This window comes from Apiospora phragmitis, assembly GCF_038363925.1.
Source record: "Apiospora phragmitis strain CBS 135458 chromosome Unknown utg000006l:1.0-5683423.0:1.0-5690449.0, whole genome shotgun sequence".
Lineage (NCBI taxonomy): Eukaryota > Fungi > Ascomycota > Sordariomycetes > Amphisphaeriales > Apiosporaceae > Apiospora > Apiospora phragmitis.
The window spans coordinates 495286-509125 of NW_027117404.1; the positions used below are offsets into that span (position 1 = coordinate 495286).

At 55.9% G+C, this 13840-nt stretch overlaps 7 protein-coding genes across 7 annotated transcripts; 5 read left to right on the forward strand and 2 right to left on the reverse strand.

The window, feature by feature from the left end:
• Positions 1-1018: 1018 nt before the first annotated feature.
• PG994_005433 (uncharacterized protein) lies at positions 1019-2862 on the forward strand (the record flags this gene model as incomplete). Its single annotated transcript, XM_066856842.1, has 4 exons — positions 1019-1505; positions 1553-2648; positions 2697-2745; positions 2833-2862. The coding sequence occupies 4 exons, from the start codon at positions 1019-1021 to the stop codon at positions 2860-2862; spliced, it is 1662 nt and encodes a 553-aa protein (XP_066716111.1).
• Positions 2863-5060: 2198 nt separating this feature from the next.
• PG994_005434 (uncharacterized protein) lies at positions 5061-5420 on the forward strand (the record flags this gene model as incomplete). The annotated part of the gene is made up of 1 exon (XM_066856843.1): positions 5061-5420. One exon carries the CDS (start codon positions 5061-5063, stop codon positions 5418-5420), a length of 360 nt encoding a protein of 119 aa, XP_066716112.1.
• A 1092-nt stretch (positions 5421-6512) lies between these two features.
• On the forward strand, positions 6513-8686 carry PG994_005435 (uncharacterized protein; the record flags this gene model as incomplete). Its single annotated transcript, XM_066856844.1, has 3 exons — positions 6513-7072; positions 7124-8114; positions 8156-8686. 3 exons carry the CDS (start codon positions 6513-6515, stop codon positions 8684-8686), a joined length of 2082 nt encoding a protein of 693 aa, XP_066716113.1.
• Positions 8687-9443: 757 nt separating this feature from the next.
• PG994_005436 (uncharacterized protein) lies at positions 9444-10313 on the forward strand (the record flags this gene model as incomplete). The annotated part of the gene is made up of 1 exon (XM_066856845.1): positions 9444-10313. The coding sequence occupies one exon, from the start codon at positions 9444-9446 to the stop codon at positions 10311-10313; it is 870 nt and encodes a 289-aa protein (XP_066716114.1).
• Positions 10314-11113: 800 nt separating this feature from the next.
• Positions 11114-11649, reverse strand: PG994_005437 (uncharacterized protein; the record flags this gene model as incomplete). Its single annotated transcript, XM_066856846.1, has 2 exons — positions 11114-11330; positions 11474-11649. The coding sequence occupies 2 exons, from the start codon at positions 11647-11649 to the stop codon at positions 11114-11116; spliced, it is 393 nt and encodes a 130-aa protein (XP_066716115.1).
• On the forward strand, positions 11648-12317 carry PG994_005438 (uncharacterized protein; the record flags this gene model as incomplete). Its single annotated transcript, XM_066856847.1, has 2 exons — positions 11648-11764; positions 11805-12317. The coding sequence occupies 2 exons, from the start codon at positions 11648-11650 to the stop codon at positions 12315-12317; spliced, it is 630 nt and encodes a 209-aa protein (XP_066716116.1).
• Positions 12318-12814: 497 nt separating this feature from the next.
• Positions 12815-13741, reverse strand: PG994_005439 (acetylxylan esterase-like protein 1 precursor; the record flags this gene model as incomplete). Its single annotated transcript, XM_066856848.1, has 2 exons — positions 12815-13550; positions 13737-13741. The coding sequence occupies 2 exons, from the start codon at positions 13739-13741 to the stop codon at positions 12815-12817; spliced, it is 741 nt and encodes a 246-aa protein (XP_066716117.1).
• Positions 13742-13840: the final 99 nt, after the last annotated feature.

Below are 13840 nucleotides of genomic sequence, written 5' to 3' on the forward strand. Positions count from 1 at the left end.
AAGATACCGAGTAGCTGCAGGCAAGATAAACGATTTGCTGGCTTTTGATATATTGCTAATAGACGACTTGCGAACACATGGAATTCATGTCTCCAAACTAAAGACCTCCCTTAATACGGAGAAGGATCTCCCTCTAAGTAAGCAAATACATATATATTCCTTTTTTGTCCTATAGTGGATTCAGTTATTGTTGTTGGAGGAGAGCTACTAATTCCAGACTCACAAAATATATAGCAGATTATGCATAATACAAACTTGAGGTCTTGTAAACGCAGTTCGTTCCTAGGGCAGCGCGAGGGATCTACTTGGACTTCCACTAATATTAGCTGTTCTCCAAACGCCAGTGGTCCTCCGCGAGCCGCCTTTTGTGTTGCATTGGCCGTGCTGTTCCCCTGCCCATATCATGTTCTCAAGCAACGGATCTTGCCACGGGTATATTCCCAGGGGACTCTGTTGCAGAGGTCTTCTAGGAAGTCGTCCTTTTCTTCTTCTGCTCCCAGGGGGGGGGGGGACTTCCTTCTCCAAAGGGGGATTCTGTTGGTCTCTTCGCAGAAGCCAGTCCAGCTGGATGAACCTATGAATGCCACTCTTTTAGCTGCCAAGGACCATGGAACAAACGCAGTTATGCAGGGAAAGCACTGGTTTCTAAGGCCTGCATTTCCCAATTTTGATTGCGATCCGACAAAGAAAGTAGAGCACAAGCCGAGCTAAATCAAAGCTCTGTTGATCTTTCAGGGGCGAGTGACAAGGTCCGATCATCCCATGACAGGAGTTGGTTTTGGGTGTGAAGCGGAAAAGAGTATCGCCGGGCACTAACTAAACTCCAGATCAGCTGGGGCGAAGTCCCAAAGCCCGAAGCCCGCTAGTAAATTAGGTGAGCCTGCATGCATCCAAGTTCCAGGGCCGGTGTCAAACCCCACCATCTCATGCCGGCAGTGATGTCAATTGCAACCGATCACCACCAATTCACCAGCCTTATGCGTTTGTGCGACAGAGACGACCAATCCAGAGAGAAAACATGATGATGGTGGCAAAATTATCCGACCTGCCTCCCGAGCTGCTGGACCGGGTCTGCTATTTCGTGGATGCCAAGAAGGCTCTTGTGCACCTGTCCAGATGCTCGCGGCAGTTGTGCGCCGCCGCCACCCCACATTTGTACCGTCACATTGACCTGCTCTCAACACCAGCAGCAGATGTCGACAGACATTTGGACACCCTCGTCTCCCTGTTTCTCAGCCATACCGAGGTTGCCTCACATGTACGCTATCTGGCCATCCGCATGCCCGATTGTAGGGCTCCACGGGAAGAGTCTACTGTCCGTGCTCCGGAGATCCAAGAGTTTATCAGGCGACTTGATGACATCTTTCCATCCAGCGAAACAAAGCCACGTCCCGGATTGGAGGCTCAAACAGCTGAGACTACCCCAGCGGTTTACGAAGAAAGCGAAGAAGAAGACGAAATTGATGAAGATGGTTACGGTGACGATGATAACGGCAGCATCTGGAGTACCACCGATGAGAGTGAAGAGGAGATTGAGGGGGCGATGAGGAAGCATCCAACGAGGATATGAGCGGGAAACTGTCGCAGAAGGCTACAGAGGTTCAACGCTGGGTGATTCTCGTCATCTTGTTGACACGGCTTCAGAAACTGGAGACACTGGACCTCGAATTCTCCCAACCCGCTTACTGTGGCGAGATCTTCGACATGATTCTCCGCTTCAATGAGCGTGCGATATCTGCAAGGCTTCCCAATATCGACAAGATATGCTTTGGCTACTCGTCCGTACCTGCTAGAGGGCTCCTTTGCGATGGCACCTTTTCTTTTCCTGGCTTGAAATCCGTCTATTTGCACCGCGTCACCAGTGGGGCTTCCATGACCTTTTTGGGCGAGCCGTACACACTCCCCGTGACACACTTGGAGCTGCGAGACTGCCGCCTGTCTCCGCCCGAACTCAGCAACATCGTCAAATCCGCAAAGAGTCTGAAGACGTTTGTCTACGAGGTCGGCGAGCCACGCACCACGTACCAGAGGAGACAGAACATCAGTTACCAGTCGATCCGACAGGCCCTGGAAAGCCAGAAGGACAGCCTGGAGTCCATATGGGTCGACTACCCTCACGACTACCTCTTCGACGAGCTCTCGGGCGACGAAACGAGACCCATAGGTTCGTTCCGCCACTTCACTGCGCTCAAGCGCTTGCGCATGGCGAGCACCTACATATTCGGTTTCGTCTGGAGGGATAACCTGGACGTGAGCCGGCTCGTTCGGGCGCTGCCCGAGCAAATCGAGGTGGTCCACCTGACACACTCAGACGAAGACGAGGAGACGATGGAAGGGGTACAATTGGTCTTGGATGCCAAGGGAGAAGGCCGACTGCCACAGCTGTCACAGTTGCTGCTGGAGATGTCCCACCCGTACTTCGACCAACACAAGGACGAACTCAGGGGGCTAAGACAGCAAGCAAGAGATGCCGACATGGACATCGCTATATTCGACAACTACAGCGACGACAGAATTGTATCCGACCAAGACTGGGTGCGGTTTTCGCGGGCCGGTAACCTTGGCTACAATCGAGAAGAGAGCAAGTGGGGGTTTGACGGGGAAGTGCAATGGCCCAAGCGAGTCTCCGGGTGCATGCAGAGGCCCCGGTATGGCGAGATTTACATAGATTGTTCATAGCCACGGTGCTAAGATAGATGCATGGACGCGCGCACCATGGCGATATTTCCGGAGGTCAGCATGTACGTAAGCAGTAATGCGGCGGGCTTTTTTTCCTCTCTAGCCAGCCTCATTCTCAGAGCTACACGATCTACACGACTACTGCAGCTGCAGCTACGTTCAGAACTTAGAAGTCTTGCCTAGGTCTTTACGGAAAAGCTATCTGTAAGAATTGAACTCCATAGGTCCGAACCGAAACCCGTCCGAGAGTGAGGCGTCATCTGCCCGGGATATCATAAAAAAAAACCAGGGGTATTTTTTCCAGAAGAAAAAAAACCATCCCAATAATGATGGGACCAAAGAGGATATGTATTAATAAACTTGGATTCTCTGGTCGGGAAGAACGGGACTGGATGAATCGGATTTCGGACCCCTGTAATGGGAATCGACACAGGCGACCGACAAAAAGAGTGGCCTGGAGGGGTAGGGGGCAGGGACAGAGAGTTTGAGTCTCTTAGGCCTGAGTGTAGCGCCTACGATCTCGTAGTGCCCCCTCACTCTTCTCTGCAAGGACCAAGCAGAAGACCAAGTGGCAAGACCACAGCTCAGGGACAGGGCCACTTGTTTCATCTTAAGTTCTGCACTTTGTTCCTGGCTCCGATCTCTTGGCAAGCAGCCGCCTCCAGTATTTTCCAGTTTTCTCTGCTGACATTTGCAGGATGGATGACGAAAGCCACGATAGCTATGGGGCTGACACTCCAGTCCGGAGTCTTCTGACGCCCGTCCCCCTGTAACCTCGAAAACGGTGCGCCGCTAGCAAGCAAAGCTACGGCAGCAGGCAGGTCGGTGCGTCACGGAGCTGAACGTCCAGGCGAGCGATGCTTGGGTAGCAGCCTCTAATCTTTGAACCTGGCTCGGCCTCGCTATGCACAATGCGCGCGAGAGGGAAGACGGGGGTTAAAAATCATAAAAAACTATTTAGAGGACCCATCGGACCGTCCATGATGACAGACAGGTAGGCAGTAGGTACGTGATTTGTAAACATGTCAATCGGCCGCCGATTCAATATTGGCGATGGAGAGGAAAGGAAAGGAAAGAGGCGCCGCCGGCCACGTCTACCTACGTCGGCTGCGCCTTTGGTTCCTTTTGACGCTGCTGGCGTTTTTCGTGACAACCCGCGGTCGGTCTGAACAGCCGACCGCCAGCCATTATTGGCGAGCTGGACTGCAGCCACACGTCACGGATGCGTAAGGAGTAGGAAGAGGAGGTTGGTGTCGTCGTATCGCCAGATACCATTGTTTATTAAGTCGTCAACTTTCCTTGATTACTTGGTAGGTTTCCGACCATTCGATAGGTGCTGCTGTGTTACACGACTCAGTAAAGGTAACAACGAGCGATATAGCATTTTCACCTAAGCCACCGCTAGCTCCTTCGCGAGGGGGGGGGGGGGCGCCATGCTGCAGAGAAGACCAAGATTTCTCAGGCCCAGACCGAGAAAGCCTGGCGCAGCAACCCCGCCGGACCAGCAGCGTAGTTCCGACTCCCGGGAGAGGAGGAAGAAACAGTGGAAGAAGCAAATTCTCTTGGCACGCCTAACCGTGCTCATTGGACATCTCCGAGCTGGCAGATGCAAGCACAACTGCACAAGACCCTCCCTCTTCTGCAAAAGGCGACGCGCGTGTGTTGTTTAGTACTTGCTGCAGAAGCTCCAGCCTCCAATGAGTCCATCAAGTGCCACATGGTGGCCGGGTCTCGGGTTTCAAAGATAGATCCTGGACGCACCACCACGCGGTCGAAGCAGTCGTCGGACACCCCATCTAAGAGCTGAAATATGCCAGGGGGCACGGCTATGGGCACAAAACTAGCAAAAGTGAAGGCATCGAGCAAATCGCTTTTTTTACATTAGCTATTAGCTTCCCCCATACCCATGATCCGTTACCCGTACGGCGTGTGCCCAGCGGTACCTTGCTCTCGGCCCCCCATCAAAGCGGTTCCTGGCGTCACAAGAAAGCAAGCAAGAAAGCAAGAAAACAAGGCGAGACATTCCATCGGGCCAACTTTGCTCAACATCGGTGCATATGAGACGAGACATATAACGTTGTCCTCCCAGAGTTCCTGATCAGTTATTGACCCATTTCACATACTTTGTCGTCTTGGCCCTGTTCGACCTCGCTTGCTTGCTCCCCCGCCTCGAGAGAGTGTGCCGTGTACTTGTAGGTCGCAGGTTACGGGTCAGGCAATCAACCTTATCTTGACTGCCGCTGCAGCTGGAGGTTACATGCAACAGCAGTAGCAGAGCAGAATTTCTCAGGTCCCACTAGCGCCGAGAGTTGAGATCGGGCGTTTGCATTTGTTTGCTTGCTGTTATCTCCCAATACTACCTCTCTCCTCAACGAGCAAAGATGGCGGGCACCAGGCTGCAGAAACCGAGTCCGGTCCCCTCACAGCAAAGGTCACCCCCCAACACGCTGCGCAAGAAGCCACCACCAGTTTCGATGCACAGTTATCCCGCCATGCCCAAGCAAAGACCTCCGCCCCCGGTTTCTTTCGACAACACAAGATCAGCACCCGCGGTCCCTACGACTACGAGGCGGAGACACGGCTCTCTTTCTGCCGTTGCCAAAACAGCACAGCAACCCCAATACCAGTACCAGTACTACGCACCATATCAGGCCACCCCGTTGCCGGACCCGCGCAGCACTGACGGGCGCCGGGGCTGGCCACTCGATGTGGTTGATGATACCACCACAAAGAACCAGTAAGCGACCCTTGTATTGAAACCGTATAATTTCCTCCTCCGTGGCCGAACCAGCAGCCGCCTATTTGCGTCTTCCACCGTAGTTGGTGCTACCACCCTTGATGAGCTGGTGGGCCGGTCCATGTTCACTTCCACCCCAAACTCCGACCGCTGTCTTGATCTTGTGTCCCCTTTTTTAAAGTGGTTTTTTGCCTGCTGCCTGCATCCAAAGCGGTTGGCAATTTGAGCGTTTTGGCGGCACGGCTCCTCTTAAGCGAAAGATGCGAACTCTTCCAAGCCGATCGGCATGACATCTTTCCCCATGTTTCGTTAGATTCGATCCAAACTTTACCATGAGCCGCTCAGCGAGCAGCACATATTTCATGCAGGTTCCACCCCTGATGATCTTATTCCCCCACCACCTTGCACTGACCGTCCCACCCTACAACACCCCCCTGGCACATGTTCGTGGTTAGCGCTGCGCTGAAAAAAAGCACCATCATTTCCACAACTGCCGCTGGCGCAGCTTTAACCACTTCAGCGACAGCCTCATCCTATTCCCAGGCCCAGTGGCCAGTAGCCTCTTCTGGTAGTACCTAGAATGGTTTAGACGTAGCAGTCCTGCCAAATGAACAGGCATTTTCAAGTGAACGGGCTTGGGGGGAAACAAAGAAAGAGACAGCGAGAGAGGCAGGGAAAATGTGCATCTCACTTGTCGTTCTTCATCCCCCCTTTTAAAATCTTCAGACCGCACACACACACAAACTTACATACATACACACGTGGGCTGTTGGATCGCCGCGCGTTGAGTTGTATTGCGATACTCCATGACCCTAGCACGCCAACCATTTTAATCCCTTGAGAGCCCCACGGAAACCTGCCGATCGCTTTTACTTGCCATCCCCGTCCATATGTCTGGGGCCGCAAGCCGATTAACATAACTGACCCTGTCCCGCCTTCTCCTGCCGCTTACAGAATTGCGAGAGCACCTGCAAGACCATCTGCGAGGCCATCCCACACCAGAACTCGTTCTGCCTCTGCTGTCGTGTACACACCTCGGTACGACAATAACCTGCTGAAGCCTGTCAACGCTCTCGCCCCCAGGAGAAGCCCCAAGATGGCCGACCCCGGTCCTTCCTTTGTTCCCGTCACTGCCGTTGGTTCGAGAATGTCCAGACCCAACATGGACCGACAAAGTTCTTTCGGTGCCTACAGTGCAACCTCTACTCAACAATCGCGCTCATCAACGAGGGCCCCGCCGCCGCCCATAGCCCCTGGTTCCTATGCGCAGTTCGACAACCGCCCACAGCCATTTCAAAGGCCATCCAGTAGCAGCTCCAGCGCCAGCGGCAGCAGCGTCATGACCAGGGAGAGCATCGAGTCTAGGATGCGCAGCCCCGCGAGCAGTCGCACGAGCTTCGAGTCATGGGACTCGGCGCCGCGAAAGTCGGAGTTTTCGTCGTGGCAACGTCCCTCCCCTATAAAGCAGTTTAGGAGGAGGGCTCCGGGAGAGCTGTTCGCCGCGCTCCCGGGAGAGGTGATGCAACTTATACTGGACCATCTGGGAGATCTGCATTTGGAGCCGAGCAGCACCAGCTGTGCGACTTGCATGATGAGAGACTTCTGCTCGGTTGCCCTCTCAGCCAGGAAGCTCTTGTTCCATGCGAGAACGGCACTGTAAGAAACCTACCGGAGAATGTTTTCATGTGATGACTAACAAGTAGACAGCTATGAGAATATCCTGTTGGTAGGAAATGATTCGGCTGTGCAGAAGAAACGCTACAAGCTCAATGCTGGCACGCGACTCGTCTTGCTCCGGCGCACACTCAGAGCGAATCCGGCAGTGAGCGCCATGGTGCATACCTTGAAGGTGCCCGCATCTCCCGCGGGAGTCGCCGTGGAGGAATACCAGAACTTAGTGGCGTCGGTCATCATGGCATGTCCCAAATTTGAGCAGCTTGTCGGCCCCATCACGACTTATGACCACACCTGGAATCGACTCCACCACGCCTTGTCCACCCGCTGGAAGCTCAAGGAGATGAACTGGGTGGTCGGACCGTCTCCGTACCAACGCCAGCGCCGGATCCAATCGAGTTCGAGCACCGCACAGATGATGGCGCGATCCAACCCACAGCTGCACGCGCCCCCGGGCGATCTGCAACCGCAGCAGAGCCTGGCCTTCCTCGACTTCAACACGAACTGGGGCCGTCTCCAGACGCTGTCCATCCACTGCTTGCCGGGCGCCACGTTGACGCCTCTGTCGCTGGTGGAATCGATGCTCGCGCACATGCCCGCTATCGAGCATCTCTACTTGTCGAACTTGCCCCTGACCTCGTTCGACGACTCGAGCTTGCTGGCGCTCCCGTCGCTCAAGACGCTGTGGCTGTCGAATCTGCCGGGCATCACCAGCGCCGGGCTGTCCGCGTTTGCGACGCGCCAGAGCGCCCGGAGCATCGCCGCGTTGACGCTGAAAGGCCTGAATATCACCTCGCTCCCGGCGCTCGTGCGCATCTTCTCGAACCTGGTGTCGCTCGACAAGTTCTCCTTTGTGCAAAACAGGGCGCCCGTCCTGCCGCCGGATGAGATGATCTGGCTCTTTCCGTACCTCGCTTCCAAGTCGCTACGAAAGCTGCACTGGGATATTCCGGTCAACGACGCGGCAAATCCGGCAGACCCCATTCTGGCCAAGAGCATTGCAGCCGGTGGATTCCCTCGCTCCGTTCGCTTCGCGCCCCGAGCGATGCGGACGGGATGTTCCAGGCGCTGTGCATGCCGGTCGAGAAGATCGAGCTGGCCAGCGATCGATTCCACGGGCGTGGACTGATCAACAACGGCCAACGCAGCGGCCCGAACTCGCCCACGGCGACGTCTCGCCAAACCGCGGTCGCGGCCGCGGAGAAGTCCAGCCGGAACTTGCACCACGCCCGCCTCGCGGCGCAGAACCGGATCGAGGCGGCGCGGTCGCAGCCGCGCTACTTTGTCAACGTTATCGACGAGGACGGGTCCGTGTTGGAGAAGTACGGCATATCGGGCTACATGGGCCAGGTCGAGTCGCGGATCCAGTACCACCTGCTCCCGGACCGGGGCGCGACGGACGATAACGGCGGGCTCCTGGACTTGGCGGACGCGCTGCTGAGCGACGGGGGCGAGGCGCTCGGGAGCGGCGACGGCGGCCGCGAGGGCTGCTCGGGGCGGTGGAACGCTAACGAGACGAGCGCGGCGGATAAGCGGAATCGGGAGAGGTGGTGGCATACGGAGCGGGGGCGGTGGCGGCAGGTTGGGCTGGCGTGAGGGACGAGGAAAGGAGAGGAGAGGATAGGAGTGTGTGAGGGATGAGGGGGCGGGCGTATGAGGTGGGAATAAGGGGAGCGTACGGGATGGGGAAAGTGCATATAGCATACATGATGATATCTATAACGATGAAGACAGCGACGGCATTTTGGGGTCGGTTTTTGGGTAATGCGTGGATTAACGAACAACACGCGGGTTTTAGGATTAGGATTATAGGGACTAGGTCAGGATCAGGGCGCAGTCTGGATACTTAGACACTGGAGCAAGGTAGCTCGCATACAATTGTAATACCATATAGCACCGAATGATACCCCAACATGGATAATCAAATTAATCTGAAATCGAAGGATGCATAGCGAGAAAATCACTGGCCATTTTTATGAAGGCTGCTTCCCTCCGTTAGCAGAAGCAATCATGTTCGACGATAATGTCTATGTCGGGCTTGGTTCGGATTCGGCTCCGATGGTCGGGCATCTTTCGCGCCGACCATAAATCACAGTGGACGTCATTGCTTTTTGCGCGGTCCTAGCCGTCATTGAAAAAAAGGTGGCGGCGTTATCGCGCGAAACAGAAAACCGAAACTCCCAACCAACATTGCCAAACCAACATAACACAACCAACCACAATTGCCTTGAACTTGTTTATTTCAAATAGTAATCATTGTTACTTGCCGACGACCTCGAACAACACTCCGTACGGAAACATCCTATCCTCAAAGTACTACATAGTTTATTGTGTGGAAAGCGCAACAGCTACCATGCGGTCTTCATTACTACCTCGGCGGCGCCCGTTGGAGCGCATCTGCGACGCCTGTCAACAGCAGCGGCGCGAGTTGTCCAGCTCGACAAACAGATCAATCAGCCTTTTCAGCAAGCCTTCGCCGTCACCATGCACCACCTCCGCCTCGATACCGAGACGCTCCAAAGCGCCGACGGCCTCTCTGCTCTCGAACCGAGCCTTCTCTCAAACACGAAACACGCAGGCAGGCGAAGCCGCGTCCCGCAAGCCTGAACCTGATTCTTCGTCCGCCACACAGCAGCAGCAGCAGTCTTCTACGAACAGCAGCAGCAAACAGGCCGTCATCCCCCCAACCCACTACGAGCTCTTCCCCGAAACCCTGTCAAAGGGTCCCCCGCCCCATGGCCCCTTCGCCGTCGACGCGACGGCCCTGCGCCGCGAGTTCTTGAGGCTGCAGTCGAAGGCGCACCCGGACATGCACCCGCAAGCGAACAAGAACCGGGCCGAGGCGGCGTCGGCGCGTATCAACGAGGCGTTCAAGACGCTGACGGACCCCCTGCGGCGGGCGCAGTACCTGCTCGAGCTGGCGGGCCGGGGCGACAACCCGGGGACGGACGAGGCGGCCAAGGTGGAGGACCCGGAGCTGCTGATGGAGGTGCTCGAGGCGCGCGAGCTGATCGAGGAGGCCGAGAGCGAGGAGGCGCTGCGGCCGCTGCGGGAGGAGAACGCGGCGCGGGAGCGGGCGAGTGAGGGGGTGTTGGCGGAGTGCTTCGCCAGGGGGGATCTGGACGGGGCGGCGCATGAGGCGGTGCGGTTGCGGTATTGGGTCAATATTCGGGAGAGCATCGATGGGTGGGAGAGGGGGAAGCCTGTGGTATTGGCGCACTAATGGTGTTTAGCAAGCCGCTCATGGGGCGCTTAGCATGTTGTTTCGACGATTGAGCTTGGGGGTTTTGTTGTACCCTCCTACCTACCTACATTGCAATGGGCCTTCATAGACCTGTTGTGTCTTTGGTCGTCGTCCCAGCACTGTTAGGTATCACAGTACTTGGTCATGAGTCAAGAGGACATTAGTCAAGAGGCCATTGTCTTGCTAGAGATGACAAAACACAGAAACTACTCTGATCTATTCCCTTCTCAGGCTGATGATATAGTGAGTAGCTCGTTCTTTCGTCATTAGGGATGTGTACATGAATTCTGGTCTTCGCCTATTATCCATACTGTCTGTCCCAAGATGGGCCACAACAAAGTTCATCTAACGAACCCCTTAAACATCTCACGACAGACAAGTATGTAAGCCTCAGTCAGGTATTAGAGCAAGAGAACATATTGGGACGATAATTCCAAACCTTAGTCCAATCTGGCCAACTAAATCATGTGCCAATCCATTCATGGCTAACAGATACAAAACCTCGCGAGTTTTATTTGTTCTTGTCATTGTAGTGGTCCTCCAACCGAGCTACTTCTTTTATCCTGAATGACCCGAGTACTGGGAGTGTTCAACCAAGGCCTCTCATCGAGTCGAGAACCTCCATCCTGGTTCGACGTGTACATCATGGCTTTTCCGCGTCATTGCTGGTAGATGCCGACAGTGTGCCGTTAATCTGGCGCACCCAGGACGTATCTCGATAAACAGGTGATACTTTCCTCAAAGTATGAGCAGTCTCACCATTATTATCGTCGCCCTAGTCATTGGCTGAAGGAGTGGTGACTGCTGAAGTACCTAGTCGCGACCCCGCTGTGGTACTTGTGGGTTTGGACCCATTCCAGATGCTCGACGTAGTCGAAGGCCTGGCCGTGCAGGATGCGGATCAGGTGGCCGAGCCCAGCCGTCATGACGAACTCGTCGTAGGAGCGGCAGTTGGTGTCGTGCTTGGCGCAGTGGTCGAAGGGCCAGGGGGACGAACTCGAAGTATTGCTCAAGAACTGGATTAAAATGGGGGAGTTAGTTAGAAGAGGAAGAAGTCATTCCAGCTTGCGCGGTTATTGAGAGACAAAAAGGAACCGAACCCTAGTTAGCTGCCTGAGGAGAATGGTGTAGGGGGGGACTTACCCAGCTTGCACTGGCCCTTGAGCCAAGCCTGGACCACGAGCATGTCGTCGAAGTCCCTCCTGAGGATGGCACGCACCAGGCGCGATTCGTTGCGCCAGTTTCCCCGGTAGTCCTTAGACGCAGCGGGGTCGTCGTCGTCGTAGGTGTAGAGAAGGGGGAACAGGGTGTACATGGCGCGAAACAGCATAAACGCCTTTTATGAGCCGCTCTTTGGTCGTCGGGCCGCGCTCCCAGCAGAAGTTACTTCTGGGCGGCGCCGACGCCGTCTCGGCGTAGCGGTCGGCGAGGTACCGGACCTGCTTGTCGTACTTGGCGACCTCGATCAAGTGCTGCTGTTCGTCGGGGGGCGAAGGCGGTGCGGACGGGCGGGAGCGGCCGCTCCTGGCGGCTCTGGCTCTGGCGGCCCGGCGGCGGCAGCAGGCCGTGGCTCATGAGGAAATCCTCCGTCTCGTCCTCGTCGTAGATGGCCACGTCCTTGGCCTGGGCGGCGATGACGGCGTACCGGAAGGTCGCGAGGCCCATCTGGTCGATGGCGATCTGCAGCTTGATGCGCGCCCCGTCGTTCTGGAAGACGTCGTGGAAGAACGTGTTGACCTGGACGACGCGGTGCAGGGCCTCGAGGTCCGGCAGGCGGCTCATGATCTCGGTGCAGATCATGCGGTTCTTCAGGGCGCACAAGGTGTGGGGCATTTGCTCGTTGACCTGGACGTGGGCGAGAACGAGATGGTTGTGTGCCGTGTACGCTTGGTCGAATTCGGGGTGGTCCGTCATGGTTCTCGCCAGGCTGTCGCGGTCGGGGAGCTGGCTCAGATATCGGAATTGGACCATGCTCTTTGGTGAACATCCCGGACGGTAGTAGGGTGTAGTCATATTGTACGCAAAACGCCGAAGTTGGGTTTTAGGGTGTAAGACTCTGGGAGGGAGGAAGGAGTCGGCAAGGTGCAAAGGTTGATGTAGTTTGTAGGGACGGCGGGTTAGGTGTCCCTGGGAAAGAGTTGCTGTGTTTATCAATAGGGGTACCTAGAAGCTGAGACGCCTGCTGCAACGGACTGAGTCTTTCATTTAGAGTCAAACTTTTGAATATGCCTAGGCAACCTTCCTTTGGCCTGGCAACCTAGAAAAGACGATGTTCCCTTGTGGGTTGGAAGTGTCTGAAACTACTAGCGATAAAAAGGGAGATTAGGCAATTTTGTGGAAATGTTGCCCAGAACATTCACTTTAACTGTACTCCCTTCTGATCAGAAACTTTCTATACTTGAGGGAGCAGCTTAACTCTGGCACGGCGGGTTTAGGTCGCAACATATCCATCATGCTTCTTCCGTGAGCTTCTATCCTGATCAGCTCCGTGACGACCCGTCCCCCCACTTGAAGCAACCCCCAGCAGTGCACGCAAGATCAAACCACTCCATTACCACGGCCTCTTGATTCTGGATATTATGCGAGACACCCGCGGCACTGTACGCCTCGAACCGGCCGGTCGAGCCATAAACGTACTTGGTCCAGCCCGGCACAGGGGTATCCGCCGTGGCGCTGACCGGCGTTTCGCCCAGCCCCAGCACCGACGTCCACTGCTTCACCTCCTCCCCGAAGTTGACATAGCTCACCACCTCGTCGGCCGTCCCGTGGAACACCTGCATCTTCGGCCGCCACCCGTCGCCGTCATCGTCGTAGCCCGGATACGCTGCCCGCACCATGGCCGCCCACTCCGCGCCGCTATGCGTGATCTGGCCGGTCGCGCACGCATCGCTCCAGGTCCCGTAGCCCGCGCCCGCGCCCGCGCCCACGAAGCAGCCGAACGGCACGCCCGCGAACGCCGCGCCCGCCGCGAACAGGTCCGGGTACGCGCCCGCGAGTACGTTGGTCATCATGGCGCCCGACGAGACGCCCGTGACGAAGACGCGGGCCCGGTCGCCGCCGTACTTGGCCAGGGTCCAGCGCACCATGCTCGCGATGCCCAAGCTGTCGCCTCCGCTGTCGTGGGTCAGTGTCGACCCGTTTTCGCTGGACGAGACGTCCCAGCACTTGTCCGCGGCGTTGGGGCTGTCCGGGTAGATCACGATAAAACCGTGCTGGCTCGCGAGGGCGGCGTACTGTGGATCGCGCACATGACGGAGCGTCGATGCCCGCAGTCAAGACCAGTTAGCATGCATGTGGTCACTTCCGCTTCCGTGAATAGTCCCACATCAGGATTGGGAGATGTTCATTGGGGAAGTTAGCAGCGTTCTGCAGGAGAGAATTGATCAGGAGATAGGCCCATACATCATCTCGGATAGGTAGTTGTCTGGATTGGACTTTGCAGGCATGTGATCAAATGTCGAGGTGGGAGGTCAAGGTAGCAAGGACTGGAAGCAATCCAATGCCAG